The sequence below is a fragment of the Mustelus asterias genome, unplaced genomic scaffold, assembly GCF_964213995.1.
Source record: "Mustelus asterias unplaced genomic scaffold, sMusAst1.hap1.1 HAP1_SCAFFOLD_50, whole genome shotgun sequence".
NCBI lineage: Eukaryota > Metazoa > Chordata > Chondrichthyes > Carcharhiniformes > Triakidae > Mustelus > Mustelus asterias.
Window position 1 is genome coordinate 215,154 of NW_027590123.1, and position 23,235 is coordinate 238,388.

A 23,235-nucleotide genomic window follows, 5' to 3' on the forward strand; every position below is an offset into this window, starting at 1 on the left:
ATCCTGGCTGATCTGATTGTGACCACAACTCCACTTTCCTGTCTACCCCCAACACCCGCCCCCCCCAAAAAACCCTTAGACTCTCTTGTCAATCAAGAATCCATCCATCCTTTCCATACCTTTTCTCCCCCTTTTATTTCCCTTTCCCCTTTTCCCATTTTACCTCTCTCCCACCCATTCCCTCTCCCCCTCCCCCCACATCTTCATCTGTCACAGTTGATTTTAGTTTCCCTGCCGTTGGCCATTCACACCCTTTATTCTCTCGATGGACTGCCATTAGCAGCTCTTTACCCGAGTTTCTGTAGCTGTGACTCATTTTTCATTCCCTCACCCTGCAGTGTAAATATCTCCCACTTTCTATGCCTTTTAGCTTTGACAAAGGGTCGTCTGGACTCGAAACGTCCGCTCTTTTCTCTCGTTACAGATGCTGCCAGACCTGCTGAGATTTTCCAGCATTTTCTCTTTTGGTTTCAGATTCCAGCATCCACAGTAATTTGCTTTTATCCATTTAATCAGTCTTAAAAACATTCAATGACTCTGTCTTCACTGCTCTCTGGGGAAGAGAAACCAAAGACCCTCTGAGAGAAAAAAACATTTCAATCTCTCTGTCTCAAACATCTCAAGTCTAGTTCGCTCTCCAGTGCCACACAGAGAAAGCCAGGCCTGTGAAGGAGGGAGAGAGGGAGATGGGGAAGAACAAAATGGAAGGTCTGCAAACTGACAAAATGATTCACGGCTCAATACCAAAGCGAGTGGTAATGGGACAAGTAAAGTCAGAAAAGATGTTCTGGATGAGGTGTGAATAGCAGCAGTCTGAATACAAAGTAAATAAAACAAAAGGTGAAGAAAGCAACAACGAAACACAGAACGCAAAGGGGGCAGAGATTGTGGTGTAAAATTGTTGAACTTGTCGTGGTTCCCCAGGACGACAATTTATTCACATCAATTAAAACAGAGAGTCTGAGCAGCGATCTTCCAAGCAATAGACTTTATTTCTCAGCACAAGAGATAAAGTCGGGAACGTCCGGAACACTCCAAAGAGCCCTTGGGCTTACACTCTTTTATGTACATTTCAGCCTCCTATCTCAAGATCCTTATCTCCCTTTTACAGCCTGTCCTTGGTTGTAATCTTACCCTACAGCCCTATCTTTCTTTGGCCACCATTAATTTTAGTTGACCCTTTATCTGTTTTCTTTGCATTTGGTCGTTCCCTGTTATATCTCTTCGTTTCTTAAACCATGGTGGTTATAACTCTTGCTCTTATCTGAACTTTTCTGTTTGTATAATAATCGTGGTTTTGTAAGCTAAGGCGAATGTGTTTAGAAGAAAAGACATCCCCCTGCTGATTTATGGTCCACTAATGTGTTTAGCAGAAAAGACATTCTCTCTGCTGGTTTATAGTCCACTATTAAGTTGAACCACCGAGCAGTCTTCCTTGTTTTCTTAAGTGACTATTGTCTGCTTTCCTTAATTAGTGATTGCTATATTACTTCTCTAGTTTCTCCACTTTGATCATATCGACTACACTTGATTATATTAGGTCACACGAAGTTATTTTAGGTTATATACCCATCTCACTACTCACCTAAATCTGCTATATCATTTCACTAAAACCTATGAATCTGAATTCCATACTAAACTCATACAATATCCAGTACAATTTCCCTTACAAGTCCCCCCTTTGAGGCTATTCCCTAGCCTCATCCCAATTATCAAGCTCAAATAATCCCCTCGCTCAATCCCATTTGTATTTTATTTTAATCACTTTTCCCAGGCGATGTGGAGGAGCCGAATATTTTGGTCAGGGATCAGTGTCCCTATTCTAACTTTATCATAATTTGTCTATCCCGGTTCTGATTTTTGGGTTGCTCCTCCAGATTGCCTGCCCCTGACAGTCATCAGCCAAAAACCTTCCCACTCTTGTCTAGGGAAGGGAAAAAGACTGATTCCTGTGTACAGACTAAGTTCTCCTGGTTTCGTGCGGACTTCAGCAAGGTGCTGTTGTTTCCACAAGGTGATCTTCCACTATTGTAGTTATTTTACAGAGTGACGAGTTTCAACTTCGACCAAGGTCATTGTGAATCCACTCAGCGGGGGCGGCTCAAGATTTTCCCATTCCTCTGTTTTTTCTCTTGAGCGTGAGCTGCTTAGCACCCGCGTCACCATCTGCCGCGCTGCCATTCTGGTAAGGAAGGATCTCAGGGCGGGTAAAAAACAACAAAATATCAATCCCAGAATGATTATTGTTGCGATTGCTACAGCTCCAGCTTTGGCAAACCACGCCCCCCATCTTCCTAATATTCTGTCCAGCCAACTCCATACCTCATGCCCAAACCCAGCATTTTCTTTCACTTCTTTCTTAAGATTTCTTAACTTATTCATGGCTTGTGTAAATGACCCCTCTGGATTAGTGTTATTAGGGATAAATGTGCAGCACTGATCCCCAAACATAACACACACCCCTCCTTTCTCTGCCAGGAGCCAATCTAACGCCTGTCGATTTTGCCACGCCATTTTGCTGGTCGCATCCAACTGCTCTCCTAAGGCCTCCAGGGCATCATTCGTATAATTAATAAACCTCTGCTGATTATAATAGATGTAATTGATCCACTCAGTATTCTTGCTGGGTGTGATCCAAACAAAGAGGGATTCAAACCCTGCAGCTATTTCGTTCCTAGCTTTGAACTCATTCGGGATGCCGCGGGGCTGTCCGATTGCGTCCAATTTTATCGTAGGGTCAGGGGTATATGCCCTCTTAATTCTTTGTGATTTAATTTTTCTTTTTCCACTGGTAGTATCACAGTGCTCTGGGCAAGCATAACTCGGGCACATAGTCCCTTCCAATTCTGTGGTAGTTTTGCCAATAGCCCTTTCTCCGGGCCACAAAGCCACCAGAGATCGGCCAGTTGATTTTCTTGATAGTCTTAACACATAAGGAGGGGGTGTCCATCCCCCTTCTGAGATGATCAGACTAAGAACATCGGTTATATTCCAAATCCTTTCACACTCTCCTGTGTAATTTCCCACACTACTTCCTGTGCTACTTTCCCTTCAATAGCAATCTTGGATTTGTAAGTTGGGCTCTACACTCCATTCCTTTGGGACCGCGTCCACTGCCGTTTTTGGCCACTTTGGACATCTGTGGGTCAAGCTGTAGATGCCCTTTTTTACCCCAGCAAACAGGATGCAGTGGTATTGACACAACGGCGGCTCACCTTTACAAAGGTTAGCACATGCGGATCCGGAACAGTTTATCATCTCATACGTGTAGTTCCGATTCCCTATCATATGATACCTTATATATGTGGTATATGGACGGCAATTTTCCTTTCTCCAGCTTTGTTGCCTGGTTCTACAGTCTCCTGATCCCCATGGTATATCAGTTACTTGGGTGTTAGGTTTCTCTGATGCACATACTACACACTCTTTCCCATCACTGTTTCTCTGACCTGTATACTCAGCCCATTTCCACCATTTGTTTTTCTGCGCTTTTTCCCAAATAGTATTTGTGCTCACTAATCGTTCACGTCTTGTTTGTCTTAATACTCTATCTTCCTGATTCTGCACCCTTATGTCTTCTGTATCCCATTCTCCTTTTCTATGGGTCACGGAAGTCCCTAAGGGAAATAGTTTCCAAGTCCCAGGTGGGGAATGGGGCCCCTTCCCTGTCCTCACCTCCCTCGGCACCTTGACTAATAGGCTCAGGCTGGGCATTTGTATCATCAGCCAGCTCATGTACAGAACTACTTTCATCATCCTCTATTCTTTTTGTTCTTCCTTGGCTCTGTTCCTCCTCCCCACGATTCTCCCCGTGTATTTCTATTTCTTCCTCGCTATCACTTCTGTCCACTCTGTGTACTTCTTCAATTTCCCTTCTCTCCCCCACCCCTGGTACCGTTCTGGTACAATGGTTCAAGTGATACCACAGTGTACTGCCTTCTACTTGCAACGCCGTGGGAGACACTTTGGTGACTTCAAACGGTCCTTCTCGTCTCGGTTCATTCCAACGTCTGCGGAACTTCCTGATGTATACTCGATCTCCAGGTTTGATCTGATGTTCTGTTACCGGATTCTCCTCCTCCTTGGCTTTTTCCTGTTCAAATATAGTTCTATGTATAACAGTTAATTGTTGTATATATTCTTTTGTGCTTTGATCTAAACATTCTAGCGTAGGACCTCCTGATCCCCTGATCTTAGGTACCGGCATTACTCTTCCTGTCATCATTTCATGTGGGCTCAAATGTGTGATTCTGTTTTCCTGACTCCTGTACTGCATTAGAGCCAATGGCAGAGCATCTATCCAGTTTTTCCCTGTTTCATTGCAAATTTTGCTTATTTTAGCCTTAAGGGTCCCGTTTGCTCTCTCCACCATTCCTTGGGATTGAGGATGATATACACATCCAAACTTCTGCTTTATTCGGAGTGCCGAGAGTGTCTCTCTCAGTGCCCTTCCTATAAAAGCAGATCCATTGTCTGAACTTAATTGCGTGGGTATACCAAATCTTGGGATAATTTCTTTTGACAGGAAGTTAATCACCGTTCCAGATCCTTGATCTTTGGATGGCGTTGCTTCTATCCATCTGCTGAATCTATCAATAATCACTAGCATGTATCTTTTCCCTCTTACCACCTTTCCCATATCCACATAGTCCATGCATAGATGTTTAAATGGTCCTTCAGGAATGGGTATATGCCCTATTGGGGCAGTAATGCCCTTCCTGATGTTATTCTGAGCACACACCTCACACTGACTTAGTATGTAGTCAATCGAGTTTTGCAGGTATGGTGACCAGAATCCTTCCTTCTTGATCTTTCTAGCCACTTCTCCTCTTGCACAGTGGTCCACTCCATGCGCTTCGCTAATTAGTACGGTTAGTAATGATGTGGGTGCTATGACTAATCCCTCCCCATTTCTCCATATCCTGTCCTGTTGTCCCTGTAGTGCTCCTCTATCTTTCCACATTGCCTTTTCAGCTACAGAGGTTTCCTCCTGTAACTGTGCTACATCTTCTAATGTGATCTGAGGTTCGATATCCCCCGTACCTGGCCCTGGGTGCGGCCTTGCTATTTCTACTGGGGCTATCGTAGCCTCAATGCATCCTGACGCTTCTTTAGCTGCCTTGTCGGCTTTGGTGTTTCCCTGTGTGACGCTGTCTGCTCCCTTTTTATGCGCCTGACACTTAATTATGGCTAATTCCCTTGGACCCATCATGGCCCTTATTAAAGCCCTGATTTGACCTTCGTGTTGTATTGGTCCTCCTCCGCTTTTCATAAATCCCCTTTGCTTCCATATTGCCCCGAACAGATGGCAGACCCCGTGGGCATAGGCCGAATCAGTATAAATTTCCACTGCTTCCCCGTTTGCTAGCTCACATGCTCTGGTCAATGCTTTAAGCTCTGCCAGTTGGGCTGAACAGGGCTGTTCACATTTCTCTGCTTCTATAACTTCAAGTGTTTCCCCTTTCTGTTCAACTATGGCATAGCCTGCGTGGTTTCCTAAGTGATCCCTGTAACATGAGCCATCTACATACAGTATCCTTTTCCCTTCTGTCACTAGTCCCTCTGCTCTTAAACCTTTTCTCAGTTTCATAAATGTTTTTGCTTCTCTTAAGCATTCATGTTCTTCTCCTTCATGAGGTAATGGCATGTAATCAGCTGGGTTTACTCTGTTGCACTTTATTATCGTGATATCTGGAAATGTGGTTAGCATTCGATAATGATGGATCCTAGCAGGTGTCAGCACAAATTTTCCTTGCTCAATCAATTCAGCTACCTTATGGTATACATGTATGTTTATCGGATATCCCATTGTGACCGTGACTGCCTTTTCGTACGCCCACCAAGCTGCTGCCAGGCCTTGATAGCACGGAGGGTATCCCATCGCTACGTCGTCTAGCTTGGTACTGTAATATGCTACAGCCTGCCTTTGTCTACCCTTGCAATTTTCCTGCATTAACATTGCTGTAGCAAATCCAGCTTCTCTGTTACTCACAAATAAGTCAAAGGGCTTGTCATAGGTCGGTAAGGCCAATGCTGGTGCCTGTGCCATTTCTCTCTTTATATTCTCAAATGCGTCTGAAGCATCTTTATCCCATTTTAGTTTGGCTTTTAATTCGTCACACCCTGCCTCCTTCATTATCTTTCGTAGTGCCTGCGTTTTTTCGGCATAGCTTTCCACCCATTCTGAACTGAATCCTGTCATTCCCAAAAATGTCATCATTTGTCCCACCGTCTGTGGTTTCGGAACCTTTAGTACTGCTTCTATTTGCTGTGAAGCTATCTCCTTCTGTCCTGCTGATATTTCTCTTCCCAAGTATTCTACCTTTTTCTGGCACAGCTGCAGCTTTTTCCTGGAAACTTTATGGCCCCCTTCTGCTAGTCTTTTCAATAGTTTTAAACTATCCTTCCTGCACTGTTCTTGTGTTCCTGTGCATAATAATAAATCATCCACATATTGTATCAGTGTTCCTTCCAACTGTATTCCTTCTAAATCTGCTCTCAACACCTGATTGAATACATGTGGGGAATGTTTAAATCCTTGGGGCATCCTATTGTATGTGTATTGTTTCCCCTCGTACGTAAATGCAAAGAGATACTGACTTTCTTGAGCTAGTGGCACACTAAAAAATGCCGAACATAGGTCTATTACAGTAAACCATCTACTTTCAGGTGGTATATTTGTCATCAAGGTATAAGGGTTTGGAACCTCTGCTGGCATATCTTCCACTACCTCATTAATTGCCCTTAGGTCATGCACCAATCTCCATTTTTCTCCGTCCGCCTTTTTCACTGGTAGTAGCGGTGTATTACACCTGCTCCGGGTTTCTTTTAATACCCCTGCTTCTATCAATCCCTTAATCGTCCCTCTAATTCCTTCAATTGCTTCTGTCTTGATTGGGTATTGCGGCCTATACGGCCCCTGACGTCCTATCTTTAATCTGACTTCAACTGGATTAGCGTTTTTGACCCTCCCTACATCCGTGTCCTGTCTGGACCACAACTCCTGCGGGAGGGAGTTCAAATCCTGCTCTAACCTCTCTCTCCACTCCAGTTCCTGTTTCTCGATTTGCACTCCTATTGTTATCTGCTTCGGTTTCCCAAGCATTTTAACATCCAAAATTATTTTCGTCATTTGTCCATTGCTGGACGTCCAAATATCTACATTGTCTGTCTGGACAAATTCTAAATCTTGTGCTCTCAACACCATTGGTCCTAGGTCTTTTGATCTGTATCCCGGATTCACTTTCAATGTGACATGTGGCTCCGCCCCAGATACAGAGAACCATTTGTTAACCCATTCATTCCTAACAATGGTGAGGGCTACTCCCTCTAGTCCGATTAAAATACTTCCTGACTTTATTTCCTGTTCTCGTCCTGCCTCCCTTTCCCATTTCTCCTGTATCTCAGGTTCCTGCCCTTCATCAAATATCATTGTACTGTGTAATTCTGTTCTTGGCCATTTGGCTTGTGGAACCCAAGTGTTTATAAGCTTTCCCCAAACTTCCCATATCTGTTTTTTAACTTGTTCCTCTATATCTCCCAACCAATATACATTAACCCCTTCCTTTCCTGGTATTTCAAGTGGATACATTCCCATCAAATCAATTCCTTGTTCAGTGCATTCTAATTTCAGTCCTAAACCTAGGATTGCATCCCTTCCCAATAGATTTAAAGGAGTTTTATCACATACTAAAATAGGTACATGGGTTGTCTTATTTCCAATGGTAACAGGCACCGGCGTCGTCATTCGAGCTAATGTTACTTTCCCCGAGAACCCCACAGTTTTTACAAACTGGTTTGACAATGGTAAGTGATCCGCATACTTCGTTTGCATGCACGTACATGTGGCGCCGGTGTCTATCATCATGGGGACCTCGATCCCTCCTACTCTAACGTTAACTATAGGTTCCTGCTCTGCAGTTTCTGTTATCTGTACGTACTGTCCTACCATTTCGGGGTTCTCTGGGCCTCCCTATGGGGAATTCTGATGGTTTACCGGCCCTTGAAACATCGGGATGCTGTTTGGCGATCCTTGGATCAGTTGTTGGCCTGTCTGCTGCTGGTTTTCTCCCTGTCTGGGGAAATTCCGCGGGCAATTCCTTTTTATGTGCCCTGCCTCCCCGCACCCCCAACACACACCTGAAGGGCCAGGCAGTGGTCCCTGTCTCGGAGTCTGATGATTAACCTGTCCCTGTCCTCTCTGATTCTGATAGGGTGGTCTACCACCTCCCTGTCCTTTCCCATTTCTATTCCAGTCAGTCTGACTTTGCAGGGCGTATGGGTTTTGATAATTTAGGCCATAGGCTCCTGGGTTCATGGACAGTGGGAAGGCAGAAATGTTATAGGTTACGACGGGCTGGCCTCCATCTCCGCTCCCCCCTTTGATTAGTGCAGGTATTTCCTCTGGCTTTTGCTCCACCATCATTGGTGCTATTTTTCTGGGTGCGAGATCCTCTTTTGCCTTCAGTTTATCCTTGCTTTTGATCTCCTCCAACTGTGCCTGAAGGAGTTTACGTTGTACCTCCTTCAGCTGTTTGTCTGCATTCTTTTCATCTTTGCGATGTCTCTCTACTGCATGGGCAACATAATCCACAAACTCTCGGTAATTTTTTGAGTCCAAGCCCACCACTTCCTCCAGCCTTGTCTTAGCTGGGGCTGGCAAGCCCTCTAGGATTGCAGCCCGGAACATGGAGTTGGTCAGTGGGTCTATTAAAATGTCCCTCTCCGTGTCCCTTCTCCACCTTTTTAATTGATTCTCCACATACACAGCTGCATTCTCCTCCTCACCCAGTGGCTCTCCCTTTAGGGTTTTTACATCCATTCGATTGGGGTACATATCCCGCAGTGCCTGCCAGATGTCTTGGCGGTACTGGTCCATTAGTATCCCATCCACCGCTGGGTCATAAGCTGCGGTCGGGATGCCAGCACGTCTCATTACTTCCGCCATTTGGTCCATTCCTAGCACCTTTGTCAGGAGAGCTTTGATGTCGCCCAGTGCCATCCTTTTTCCCACCATCCCTGCCTCCAACTGTCCAATCCACCTTCCAGCCCCATCCAAAATATTGGGTAATTCATTAATTAAATTAGGCAAATCCTGACCTGACCAAGGGATATACTGCGGTCTGCCACCCTTCAGAATCACCGGGAATACCCTTTTCCCTCTCCTATCCACATCTGGAAACTTTACAGGTGGGTGCCTTTCCCGCCTTGATTTTCTTTGCACCCCTAACACTGATTGCCTCCCTTCGTCTTCACTACTCTCTTCTGTTTCTCCTTCCATCTCTCTATATCTTGTCTCTTTTCTCTCTCCCTTTGTGCCCTTCCCTCCTTCGTCATCTGTTCTATGTCATATTCTCCCTCAAAATTCATTGTGCCTGATATAACTGGGTACAGTCCCGTGGAGCTCTGTTTCTCTAAGTATGGGGGTGGGGCTACGTTTGGATCTTCCAATTTTGCTTTTTCCTCAAGTTGTACTGGCATCTGCATTCTACCTCCCCTCCATACCCCTCTTCTCTCTTTCCCTTCTTGTTGGAATAGGGCTAATATCTCTAACTCCTTTTCTCGCTTTTCCCTTCTTTTGCTCGTTTTATCCTTAATCTTATAGTTCTTTATCATTCCCTTCTGGTCCTCACACCTCTCTATGGACCATGTGCCTTCCTCCGGCCACTGTGTATTGGTCTTATTTGTTCTTTTGGCCCATTTTTTAGAGACGTGTTCTATATCTCCCCTAAGGGCTGGGAACTTATCCCCTAACATCTCCACTGGTGTCTTAACTTGGTGCGCCATTACTCGTCTTTTTGGATCACTGTCACAATTTTTGTCACTTAGTCTGTCAGAGTTAGGTATCACAGTGATTATTACTTGCTGTATTGTTTTTCCGTGCTCAGTCCCCTGTTTACCTTTCCTTTGGATTTCTTTTGCCAATATCTGTAATTCTAACCGGGGTCCTGATATCCACTTCCCCGTAGTCCCCTGTCCCGGCACTATCTTCCTCTCCCGGGCCAGAGGGTAGTAGGTTTTCACTTGCTCGTCTATGTGTATAAAAATCCTGTATTGGTCAGATCCCTTTATTAATTTCTCTAGGGTTTCCAATTTTATTTCGTCTATCCAATTCCTATCGACTACTCTTTCCCATTTTACATACGGCCACTCATTCTTTATCTCCTCTAAGTTAATTATGTGTGTAATCTTTTTCCAATCCAGTGTTGCTTCCGTTTTTGTTATTATTCAAAGATTAGTTATTTTCAATCTTGTCACCAGGCAGTTTTGTCAGGGTAATCTTTCCAAGTTGTTAGTTATTACCCTACCTATGTTCCGACTCTCCTCTTATTTCTGTTCTCCACGCTGTTACCTCAGACCAGTTTGTTCAAATTGGTCTTTTACTTCCTCTATTCTAGCTGCTACTCCCCTTTCCTGTGCTTAAAATCCACTCCTGTGCTTTTGACTACTGTATTAGGTCAGAGAGCGATCTCTCACTGATCTCTCTCCCTCTCGGTTGACGTCCCTTACCCGAGGTCCTGGGTAGGTTTGGACTGGCAGGTTTTCCCACACTTACTCTCTTCTGGGCAAGTCGTGACCTGAAAAACCCGCTCCAAACCGCTTGACTTAACCTAATTGCATTACTTTAGCTTTCGGCCTTTTTCCCGTCTCACTTTTTACCCATTCACAGACAATACAGTATTCGCAGCGCGCTTTTGCATGCAAAAATTCTGCTCTTCGGATCAGACTCAGTCTCTCAAAATTTTTACACAATTTGGTTTTACCTGTGCAGGATATCTTTTTGGGTTGGGGAGATCCAGGACCAGCAGAGAGCCGGGCGCACCGGGCCTCGAGAAAACCCCTTTCTGACAACAAGGATTTACATGCATGCAAGTCTGCTTACCTTGTTGACAGAAGGCCGGCTGGGGACTTCTCGGTTCCGGTTGGACCACCGTCTCCGCTACTCCTTCCAGATGCTTTTCTGGGCGATCTCTCACCAACCCTGCTAAGCAGCGCCAATTTTGTCGTGGTTCCCCAGGACGACAATTTATTCACATCAATTAAAACAGAGAGTCTGAGCAGCGATCTTCCAAGCAATAGACTTTATTTCTCAGCACAAGAGATAAAGTCGGGAACGTCCGGAACACTCCAAAGAGCCCTTGGGCTTACACTCTTTTATGTACATTTCAGCCTCCTATCTCAAGATCCTTATCTCCCTTTTACAGCCTGTCCTTGGTTGTAATCTTACCCTACAGCCCTATCTTTCTTTGGCCACCATTAATTTTAGTTGACCCTTTATCTGTTTTCTTTGCATTTGGTCGTTCCCTGTTATATCTCTTCGTTTCTTAAACCATGGTGGTTATAACTCTTGCTCTTATCTGAACTTTTCTGTTTGTATAATAATCGTGGTTTTGTAAGCTAAGGCGAATGTGTTTAGAAGAAAAGACATCCCCCTGCTGATTTATGGTCCACTAATGTGTTTAGCAGAAAAGACATTCTCTCTGCTGGTTTATAGTCCACTATTAAGTTGAACCACCGAGCAGTCTTCCTTGTTTTCTTAAGTGACTATTGTCTGCTTTCCTTAATTAGTGATTGCTATATTACTTCTCTAGTTTCTCCACTTTGATCATATCGACTACACTTGATTATATTAGGTCACACGAAGTTATTTTAGGTTATATACCCATCTCACTACTCACCTAAATCTGCTATATCATTTCACTAAAACCTATGAATCTGAATTCCATACTAAACTCATACAATATCCAGTACAATTTCCCTTACAAACTCAGTTTTGTTCCGAAGGTTGTAAGATGACTCTTTCAGTTGCGGGAAATATATTTCCCAGTTCGATGACAGGTCACATTCAGTCTGTTTCTCTCTCCACAAAGGTTTCCTGACTTGTTGAGTGTTTCCAGCCAAAAGAGAAAATGCTGGAAAATCTCAGCAGGTCTGGCAGCATCGGTAAATAGAGAAAAGAGCTGCCGTTTCGAGTCCAGATGACCAGCTTGACAAAAGCAACAATTTGCTTTCATTCATGAGTATTTCCAGCGTTTTCTGTTTTATGTCACAGAGAATGTGTAAGAATTGTCACACCCGGAACAGATGTCTCTTCCTCGGGACACTCCAGCTCGGGTCTGGGTGGGGGGAATAATGTTCACTGTTTTATATTTGTGTCTGGCGCGAATAATACCTTAGATTAAATGGAGAAGTTTTTTAAACTGAGGAGAGTAACTGCATTTGGGCGCTGACTTTAAACAACATTAACAAGCCAGGGCTGCTGGAGAAACATTTTGGGATTTGTGAGCAGTCAGTTCCGGCTGGTTTGAAGTGAAATCCTGTCGGTGCTGCGGCAAATCTGAACTCAAACCAGACAAACTGGAACCGCTGGGTTAGAGATTCCGGGTGTTGGGATGTGGAGGCTGGGGGAGGGGGAGATGGCGGTAAAACTCTGAGCCTGAGTTTAGACAGGGTGAGTGGGGTAAAGGGGAGGGATAACAGGGTTAATGTGGGAGTCAGGAACAATAGCAGAAGGCGGGAATCTCTGGAAAGGAGCAATGGGGGTAAAGGCCGTCAAAGAATGCTTGTTTAAATGAAGATAAAAGCAAAAATACTGCGGGTGCTGGAATCTGAAACAGAAACAGAAAATGCTGGAAATCTCAACAGGTCTGACAGCATCTGTGGAGAGAGAATAGAGTTAATGTTTCGAGTCTGGATGATCACAGATGCTGTCAGACCCGCTGAGGTTTTCCAGCACTTTCTGTTTGTGTTTAACTGAAGGTTCATCAGGGAAAGAAGCAGCGAGTTCACATACACTGAACCCAGGGGGAGGGGGTGACCCAGGATAAGGGACAGGCGCAGCTCAGTGAGGCTCTGCAATGTACCTCAACACATCCACATTGAGAGCACCAAGGGGGAGGGGAAGGAGAAACTATTTGGGACACAGCAGGAGGTCACCCCTCCCCCCACTCTGTGGTTCCACAGACCCTCCCACACCTGGGCAGGGTTGGCTCAAGGTGCAGGAAGCTGCAAGCTGCGAGACTGAGCTGTGAACTGGGCCGGGTTGGGGGTATGAGTGACAGTCCTGGGGCTATTTCAGGACAAGAACTGCCACAGATTCCCTCTTTTTTCCTGGGACGTTTCAGTGGAGCTGTGTTGGTGAGTGTTTGTAATCTCGGTCTCACTGTCTCGGTAATGGGGGTGGATTGTAGATTGCTGTGAGTGTTAGACTAAATAACCTCTCCTCATGTTGCCAGTTCCAGTCTGCAGACTCCATTTCTCAGTCCAGTTTGCTGCTCTGTCTCTGTCTCTCTGTACTTTGCTGCAGTGCTCCACATTCTGAGCAGCATCCAGCCCATTGTTATCTCCTGAAAGTGGCAGCAGACTACCCGCACTGTGACACAGTGATTAGCACTGCTGCCTCATAGCGCCAGGGTTCGACTCCAGCCCTGGATAGGTGACTGTGTGGAGTTTGCACAGTAAGAAGTCTCACAACACCAGGTTGAAGTCCAATAAGTTTATTTGGAATCAAAGCAAATTACTGCGGACGCTGGAATCTGAAATCAAAAGAGAAAAAGCTGGAAATTTTCAGCAGGTCTGGTACATCTGTAAGGAGAGAAAAGGGCTGACGTTTCGAGTCCAGATGACCCTTTTTCAAAGCTACTCCATCAGCACTCAGAAAGCTCGTGGTTCCAAATAAACCTGTTGGACTTTAACCTGGTATTGTGAGACTTCTTCCTGCGCCAACCCGAGTCCAACACCGGCATCTCCACCTCATGTATGGAGTTTGCACAATCTCCCTCTGGATGCCCTGGTTTACTCGCACAGCCCAAGGATGTTAGCTGGATTGACCATGTTAAACCTGTCCCTGAGTGTCCCAAGGTGTGGAGGGTCTGATTTGATTTATTATTGTCGCACATTCTGGGATACAGTGAAATTTAATATTTCTTCTGTGCTATACAGAAAGAAAACATAACTTGATAAAGTGCAGAGAGGGAAAGGAAAAGAGTCGGGTGCAGAACATAATGTTGCAGTTGCAGAGTGTGTGAAGAGAAAGGTCAGTAGGGGGATTAGCAGGGCAAATGCGTGGGGTTACCGAGATAGAGTGTGTGCCTGGGAAAGATACTCTGTCAGAGAGTCAGTAGAGACTCGATGGGTCGAATGGCCTCTTTCTGCACTGTAAGGATTCTATGATTAGTGAATTACGGTGAACAACTTTTGAATAGAGGGGTTTCTGAGGCGCAAAGCATTGTGGGAATTGTGACCGCCATTAGTCAGTGACTGACTCTAAATGTTTCATTGCAGACTGAGGGCAGGTCAGCAACCTGAACCCTCAATTCTGTTTGTGACTCTCACAGGCTGCCTGGCCTGATGAATATCTCCAAGATTTATTTTCTTTATCCCAGATACAGTCTCTACAGAGTTTTGAAACATAGAAACCCTACAGTGCAGAAGGAGGCCATTCGGCCCATCGAGTCTGCACCGACCACAATCCCACCCGGGCCCTACCCCCACATATTTACCCGCTAATCCCTCTAACCTACGCATCTCAGGGCTCTAAGGGGCAATTTTTAACCTGGCCAATCAACCTAACCTGCACATCTTTGGACTGTGGGAGAAAACTGGAGCACCCGGAGGAAACCCATGCAGACACGAGGAGAATGTGCAAACTCCACACAGACAGTGACCCGAGCCAGGAATCGAACCCGGGACCCTGGAGCTGTGAAGCAGCAGTGCTAACCACTGTGCTACCTTATTGTTTTAGAGGTTCGAGTTTAGAAGCAGTTAGGAGTCGGTTTGAATCAGGCTGCATGTTGGATGCAGAACTCGGTTCCTGCCTCCTGTGTGGGGTTTTTTTATTGTTGCTTTTTTCTGAGTTCTATTCTCTCTGGGTTCTCTCTCAATCCCCTTTTTTCTGTTTTAAATCAGTTTCACAGGGACTAGAAGCGGACGATTTGCAGTCTGGAAACTGAAAATAAATAGGTCAGGATCTGCCAGAGTTGCTCAATGTTTTGTAACTGATTATCAGTGGATTTTGAACATGGAAAGAAAAAGCACCGTTCACAGTGGAGAGACACTGTACACGTGTTCTGTGTGCGGACGAGGCTTCAGCCGATCATCTGGTCTGGCAAAACACAAATGCAGCCACTCCATGGAAAAACTGCAGAAATGTGAGGACTGTGGGAAGGAATTTAATTACCCATCCCAGCTGGAAACTCATCAGCGCAGTCACACTGGGGAGAGACCATTCACCTGCTCTGAGTGTGGGAAGGGATTCACTCTGTCATCCCACCTACTTACTCATCAGCGGGTTCACACTGATGAGAGACCTTTTAAATGCTCAGACTGTGGGAAGTGTTTCAAAAGTGCTGGTGAACTGATGTCCCATCAACGTGTTCACACTGATGAGAGACCATTCAGGTGCCCTTACTGTGGGACTGGGTTCAGGCATTCACATCACCTCACTGTACACCAGCGAGTTCACACTGGGGAGAGGCCATTCACCTGCTCTGAGTGTGGAAAAGGATTCACTCGGTCATCCCGCCTGCTGACACACCAGCGAGTTCACACTGGGGAGAGACCTTTTAAATGTTGTGACTGTGAGAAGTTCTACAAAAGTGCTGGTGAACTGATTTCCCATCAACGTGTTCACACCGAAAATAAACCATTCAGGTGCTCTCACTGTGAGGCTGGGTTCAGGCGATCATATGACCTCGTTCTACACCAGCGCACCCACACTGGGGAAAGGCCATTCACCTGCTCTGAGTGTGGAAAGGGATTCACTCGGTCATCCCGCCTGCTGCAACACCAGCGAGTTCACACTGGGGAAAGGCCATTCACCTGCTCCGAGTGTGGAAAAGGATTCACTAAGTCATCCACCCTGCTGACACACCAGCGCACTCACACTGGGGAGAGACCTTTTAAATGCTCTGACTGTGCGAATTGCTATAAAAGTTCTGGTGAACTGATGTCCCATCAACGTGTTCACACTGATGAGAGACCGTTCCGGTGCTCTCACTGTGAGGCTGGGTTCAGGCGATCATCTGACCTCACTGTTCACCAGCGCACCCACACTGGGGAAAGGCCATTCACCTGCTCCGAGTGTGGGAAGGGATTCATTCAGTCTTCCAGCCTGCTGAGACACCAGCGCACTCACACCGGGGAGAGACCATTCATCTGCTCCGAGTGTGGGAAGGGATTCACTCAATCATTCCACCTGCTTAAACACCAAAGAATTCACCAGTAACCACAATAATTGGAATCTACTGTTAATACTATCCAGGACTCTAATATGTTAATTGGGTTTGTTTTTGTTGATGTTAATGAATTCCAGTCAGTTATGTGGTTTAATATTCTGAAAGTCAAATAAATTATCTTTGTGTTCAGTACTGTGAATCTTTTTAACATCATCAGCACAACTGAATTCCTTCTGAGTTGCTCTCCTTTTGTCCCTCTTCCAGCTTCACCTCCCCACAGGTGCTCATTGGGAATAAAACTCACGATGTTCTTTGTCACTAAGCTTGAGACAATCCAATCAGCTGTCTCTACTGCTTCCCTCCTTCCCCTAACCCACTGGACCAATGTTCCCCTTTATCTGAGCTCTGAACTCTCATCTTTCTGCAGTTTCTCTCCTGCCTCCCCTCATGTCCTCTTTGAGCTCATCTTGTCCATGAGACCCATCTCTTGATCCCTCAATCCTATTCCCACTGTACTACTGACAGCACAACTTCTCCATATCAGCTGATATTGCCAATAGCTCCCTCTCCTCCAAATCCAATATCGTCACCCACTTCTCTATAAAATATCCTTGACACATGCCCTTGTAAACTACCATCCCATCTCCCCATCCTCTCTAAAGTCCTTGAATGTTTTACCTTCCACATATTGCGAATTGTTTTCCCTTTCTCAGTGTATGGAAAAGTTTATTTTGTTTGTTCAGAATCTGTGGAATCTTGTGCCTTTATTCACTTAAGTGTCTTAAATATCCACCTTTATCACTTTTGTACAAACTCACCCAAATCTGAAAGCAGTTTAGTGGGAATTGGGTGAACAGAACAGAAGGTGGGTTTCCTGGACACGATGAGCTGCCAAGAGGAGATGGAATGTTGCAATCCCAGCTGATGTTACTATTGGACAGGAGGGTCCAAGAATAAAACCCTGGCTCAAGTGACCATAACTTTTATCATTTTGTTTCAGAAATGTGGATGAACAGAGTCACTGAATGGCCAATTTACTTTTAACAAAAATATTTATTAAACTTGAAAAGGTTGACAATAACACAAGACTCCTTCATTCCACCCTCCTCCTGCTGCAGTGAACACACAGACACAGTGAGGGAGCTCCCTCTTGTGCTGTGAGGTCTCTATCTGGGAGATCACTGATTTCTCAGACGATGAAAGGATCTTATTGGAGAATTGTGCTGCTGTATTTTTCTTGTTGCTATTATTTTTTATTGTAATATACTTTAATGCAGATGAACCAATTCACAGACTCAATAACAATCTCAGAAACAGCAACAAGAAAACTTGCAGGCACACACATTTACAGACACAGGGAAACTCACAAATACATATGTAGATATACACTATCTCAGACAAACAGCTACAGGCAAACTGGCAGACACACACAAACACGTTCACAGATGCATGCAGACAAACAGAGACACACAGACATACACACTATCACACACACACACAAACACAGAGACAGACTGAGACCATGAAGAGTTGGTGTCAATCTCACCCTAATCCACCTGCTTAAATAATAACACCTGCACTAAAATAATAACAGAAGCAAATCTGAAGCTTGGTGTGTGGGTTTTATTGTGAATGAGCGAAAGTACAAATATATCCCCATAGCTTTGAGTTGGAGTGGAATTAATGATTTATCTGCTGCCTGCGATCGCCTTCAACAAATATTAAATTATAGAGATTATAAATTTTGAACAGTAATATCTAATAAAAGAACAAAGAATAATACAGCACAGGAACAGGCCCTTCGGCCCTCCAAGCCCGCGCCGCTCCCTGGTCTAAACTAGACCATTCTTTTGTATCCCTCCATTCCCACTCCATTCATGTGGCTATCGAGATAAGTCTGAAATGTTCCCAGTGTGTCCGCCTCCACCATCCTGCCTGGCATTCCAGGCCCCCACCACCCTCTGTGTAAAATACGTCCTTCTGATATCCGTGTTAAACCTCCCCCCCACCCCCCTCACCTTGAACCTATGACCCCTCGTGAATGTCACCACTGACCTGGGAAAAAGCTTCCCACTGTTCACCCGATCTATGCTTTTCATAATTTTAGACACCTCTATTTGGTCACCCCTCATCCTCCGTCTTTCCAGTGAGAACAACCCCAGTTTACCCAATCTCTCCTCATAACTAAGCCGTTCCATACCAGGCAACATCCTGGTAAACCTCCTCTGCACTCTCTCTAAAGCCTCCACGTCCTTCTGGTAGTGTGGCGACCAGAACTGGACGCAGTATTCCAAATGCGGCCGAACCAACGTTCTATACAACTGCAACATCAGACCCCAACTTTTATACCCTATGCCCCGTCCTATAAAGTCAAGCATGCCATATGCCTTATTCACTACCTTCTCCACTTTTGACGTCACCTTCAAGGATCTGTGGACTTGCACACCTAGGTCCCTCTGCGTGTCTACACCCTTTATGGTTCTGCCAATTATCTTAGAGCTCCCCCCTACGTTAGTTCTACCAAAATGCATCACTTCGCATTTATCTGGATTGAACTCCATCTGCCATTTCTTTGCCCAAATTTCCATCCTAACTATATCCTTCTGTAGCCTCTGACAATGTTCCTCACTATCTGCAAGTCCAGCCATTTTCGTGTCATCCGCAAACTTACTGATCACCCCAGTTACACCTTCTTCCAGATCGTTTATATAAATCACAAACAGCAGAGGTCCCAATACAGAGCCCTGCGGAACACCACTAGTCACAGGCATCAAGCCGGAAAAAGACCCTTCCACTGCCACCCTCTGTCTTCTGTGACCAAGCCAGTTCTCCACCCATCTAGCCACCTCCCCCTTTATCCCATGAGACCCAACCTTTTGCACCAGCCTACCATGAGGGACTTTGTCAGATGCTTTACTAAAGCCCATACAGACGACATCCACGGCCCTTCCCTCGTCAACCATTCTAGTCACCTCTTCAAAAAACTCCACCAGGTTAGTGAGGCATGACCTCCCTCTCACAAAACCATGCTGACTATCATTAATGAGTTTATTCCTTTCTAAATGCGCATACATCCTACCTCTAAGAACCCTCTCCAACAACTTCCCCACCACGGACGTCAAGCTCACCAGCCTATAATTTCCCGGGTTATCCTTCCAACCCTTCTTAAATAACGGGACCACATTAGCTATCCTCCAAGCCTCTGGGACCCCACCTGTATCCAGTGACGAGACAAAGATTTGCGTCAGAGGCCCAGCGATTTCACCTCTCGTCTCCATGAGCAGCCTTGGATAGATTCCATCAAGCCCTGGGGATTTGTCAGTCTTTACATTCCCTAAAAAACCTAACACTTCCTCCCTTGTAATGGAGATTTTTGCTAACGGGTCAACACTCCCCTCCGAGACACTCCCAGTCAACACATACCTCTCCTTTGTGAATACCGACGCAAAGTATTCATTTAGGATCTCCCCTACTTCTTTGGGCTCTCAGCATAATTCCCCACTTTTGTCCCTGAGAGGTCCGATTTTTTTCCCTGACAACCCTTTTGTTCCTAACGTATGAATAAAATGCCTTGTGATTCTCCTTAATCCTGTCTGCCAAGGACATTTCGTGACCCCTTTTTGCCCTTCTAATTCCTCGTTTGAGTTCTTTCCTACTTTCTTTGTATTCCTCCAGAGCTCCCTCCATTTTTAGCTGCCTGAACCTAACGTACGCCACTCTTTTCTTTTTGATCAATCCCTCAATTTCCCTGGTTATCCACGGTTCTCGAATCCTACCCTTCCTATCCTTTTTTACAGGCACATGCCTATCCTGAGAACGGAGAATGGAGTGGATGTGACAAAGGCTGGAATACAGACTGGGGAATGAGAATGAAACTGCCATGCAGAGTGAATGTTTCTTGTTGTAGGGAGGGATGGATGGAGGGAGAGAGGGATGGTAAATGGGGATGAATGTGAGAAGCTGAAGACTGCAAGAAACTACAAAAGGTCATGAATGTAGCCCAATCCATCACGCAAACCAGCCTCCAATCCATTGACTCTGTCTACATTTCCCACTGCCTTGGCAAAGCAGCCAGCATAAATAAGGACCCCACGCACCCCGGACATTCTTTCTTCCACCTTTTTCCATCGGGAAAAAGACACAAAAGTCTGAGGTCATGTATCAACCAACTCAAGGACAGCTTCTATCCTGCTACCATCAGACTTTTGACTGGATGTACCTCGCAGCAAGTTGATCTTTCTCTGCACCCTCGCTATGACTTATACACCGCTGACTGTGTGGCCAAATTCCTCTCCAATTCGATTTTCAAGTTTGCCGATGACACCACCATAGTGGGTCGGATCTCAAACAATTAAGAGACAGAGTACAAGAATGGGATAGAGAATCTGGTGAACTGGTGGGGCAACAATAATCTCTCCCTCAATGTCAACAAAATGAAGGAGACTGTCATCGATTTCAGGAAGCGTAAAGGAGAATATCCCCCTGTCTACATCAACGGGGATGAAGTAGAAAGGGTCGAGAGCTTCAAGATTTTAGGTGTCCAGATCGGAACAACCTGTCCTGGTCCCCCATGCCAACTATAGTTAAGAAAGCCCACCAACCCCTTTACTTTCTCAGAAGACAAAGGAAATTTGGCATGTCAGCTACAACACTCACCAACTTTTACAGATGCACCATAGAAAGCATGCTTTCTGGTTGTATTTCAGCTTGGTATGGCTCCTGCTCTGCCCAAGATTGCAAGAAACTACTGGATAAAAGCAAATTACTGCGGATGCTGGAATCTGAAACCAAGAGAAAATGCTGGAAAATCTCAGCAGGTCTGGCAGCATCTGTAAGGAGAGGAACGAGCTGATGTTTCGAATCCAGACGTCCCTTTGTCAAAGCTAAAAGGCATAGAAAGTGGGAGATATTTGTACTGCAGGGTGAGGGAGTGAAAGATGAGTCATAGCCACAGAAACCAGGGAAACCAGCTAATAGCTGTCCACAGAGAGAATAAAGGATGTGAATGGCCAAACAGCAGAGAAGTTAAAATGAAGATTTTGGGGGTTGGATGGTGGCGGGGGGGGGGGGGGTGGGGGGGGCGTTTGGGGGGGTGGGGGGGTGGGGGGGTGGGGGGAGGGGTGGTGGGGGGGGGTGGGGGAAGAAAATGGATGAGACAGAGGTAGGATTTAGAAAAGGAGAAGCAAAGGGGGAGAAAAGGTAAGGGAAGGGGCATAAAGTAGGGGGAAAGAGTGAGGGGGAAGAAAAATGAAGAAAGACAAAGAAATAAAAGGTAGAAAACAGTAAAATTTAAATAAAATAGAATGAAAACAAAGTGGTCGAGGTGGGGTAGAACAAGTCACCTGAAGTTGTTAAATGATGATTTGCTCTACTCCCCCCTCATCCTTCTAAACTCCAACAAGTACAGACCCAGAGTCCTCAACTGTTCCTCATACGACAAGCTCTTCATTCTAGGGATCATTCTTGTTAACTCCTCTGGACCCTTTCTAAAGCCACCACATCCTTCCTTAGATATGGGGCCCAAAACTGCTCACAATACTCCAATTGGGGGCTGACCAGAGCCTTGTACAGCCTCAGAAGTACATCCCTGCTCTTGTATTCTATTTAAATGCTGAGATTGTGACAGGAACATTAAAAACCCATATTTACTGATCCTTCACCTGTGCATTCACATGGTTCCACTCCACTCATCTGTTCCCAGTCCAGGAAGAGGTTCAGGTGATTGTCATCCTGAAGCAAAACTAGTAAGTTCACTTCGAGGAGAGGTCATTCACCTGCTTCATGTGTGGGAAGCGATTCACTAATTCATTCACCTTGTTAACACACCAGTGGGTTCACGCTGATGGAATATCTTTTGAATGTATGGATTATACAAAGTGTTTTAAAATCTGTGGAGTTGATTTGCCATCAGCATGTTCACTCTGACAGGCACCCATCCAGAAGCTCTCACTGTGGGACTGGGTTCAGGTGATCATGTGAACTCAGTGTCCACCAGCGCATTGACTCTGAGGAGAATCGCTCACCTGCTCCATGTGTGGGGAGAGATTCACTCAGTTGTCCCACTTCAACACACATCAACTTGTTCACACTGATAAGGAACCTTTCAAAGTCCTGTTTGTGAGAAGTGAGTTAAATGCAAAATATATCTGCTGATACACAAACACATTCACACGGGTCACAGGCTGCTCGGGAACCCTCACAACATTGAACAAGCATTGAGATGAGCACCTGAAATGCCATAGCAGACAATACTATGATTTGATTTGATTTATTATTGTCACATGTATTAGTATACAATGAAAAGTATTGTTTCTTCCACCCTATACAAAGCATACTGTTCATAGAGAAGAAAAGGAGAGAGTGCAGAATGTAGTGTTACAGTCATAGCTAGGGTATAGAGAAATAATCCCTGATCCCCTTATTAATAAAGAACCTATCTATCTCTGTCTTAAAGACACTCAATAACCTGGCCTCCACAGCCTTCTGTGGTAAAGAGTTCCACAGATATGCCACTCTCTGGCTGAAGAAATTCCTCACAAGGATAGTTCCTTTAGCCTGAGGTTGTGCCCTCTGGTTCTAGTTTTTCCTACTAGTGGAAATATCCTCTCCATGTCCACCCAATCCAGGCCTCACAGTATCCTGTAAGTTTCAATAAGATCCCCCCTCATCCTTCTTAACTCCGAGTACAGACCCAGAGTCCTTAACCGTTCCTCATACGACAAGCTCTTCATTCCAGGGATCATTCTTGTGAACCTCCTCTGGACCCTTTCCAAGGCCGGCGCATTCTTCGTTAGATATGGGACCCAAAACTGCTCACAATATTCCAAATGGGGTCTGAACAGAGCCTTTTCCAGCCTCAGAAGTATATTCCTGCTTTGGATTCTAATTGCCTGATTAATTAGATATCTGACTCTGTGAAAACGAGGATAAGCACAGTAAGAAGTCTCACAACACCAGGTTAAAGTACAACAGGTTTATTTGGTAGCACAAGCCACTAGCTTTCGGAGCGCTGCTCCTTCATCAGGTAAGTGGGAATTCTGTTCACAACCAGGACACAGAG

General features: G+C 45.2%; 2 protein-coding genes across 2 annotated transcripts in view; both read left to right on the forward strand.

Moving 5' to 3' along the window:
* The window catches only part of LOC144483237 (uncharacterized), a 284,523-nt gene that overhangs the window by 172,124 nt on the left and 89,164 nt on the right, over positions 1–23,235 (forward strand). The window lies entirely within an intron of this gene.
* Positions 1–23,235, forward strand: part of LOC144483220 (uncharacterized) — a 40,388-nt gene that overhangs the window by 11,501 nt on the left and 5,652 nt on the right. The window contains exons 3-4 of the mRNA XM_078201991.1: positions 14,908–16,221; positions 22,220–22,299. Coding sequence (XP_078058117.1) covers positions 14,908–16,221; positions 22,220–22,299 — 1,394 coding nt within the window. The remainder of the gene's footprint in view (positions 1–14,907; positions 16,222–22,219; positions 22,300–23,235) is intronic.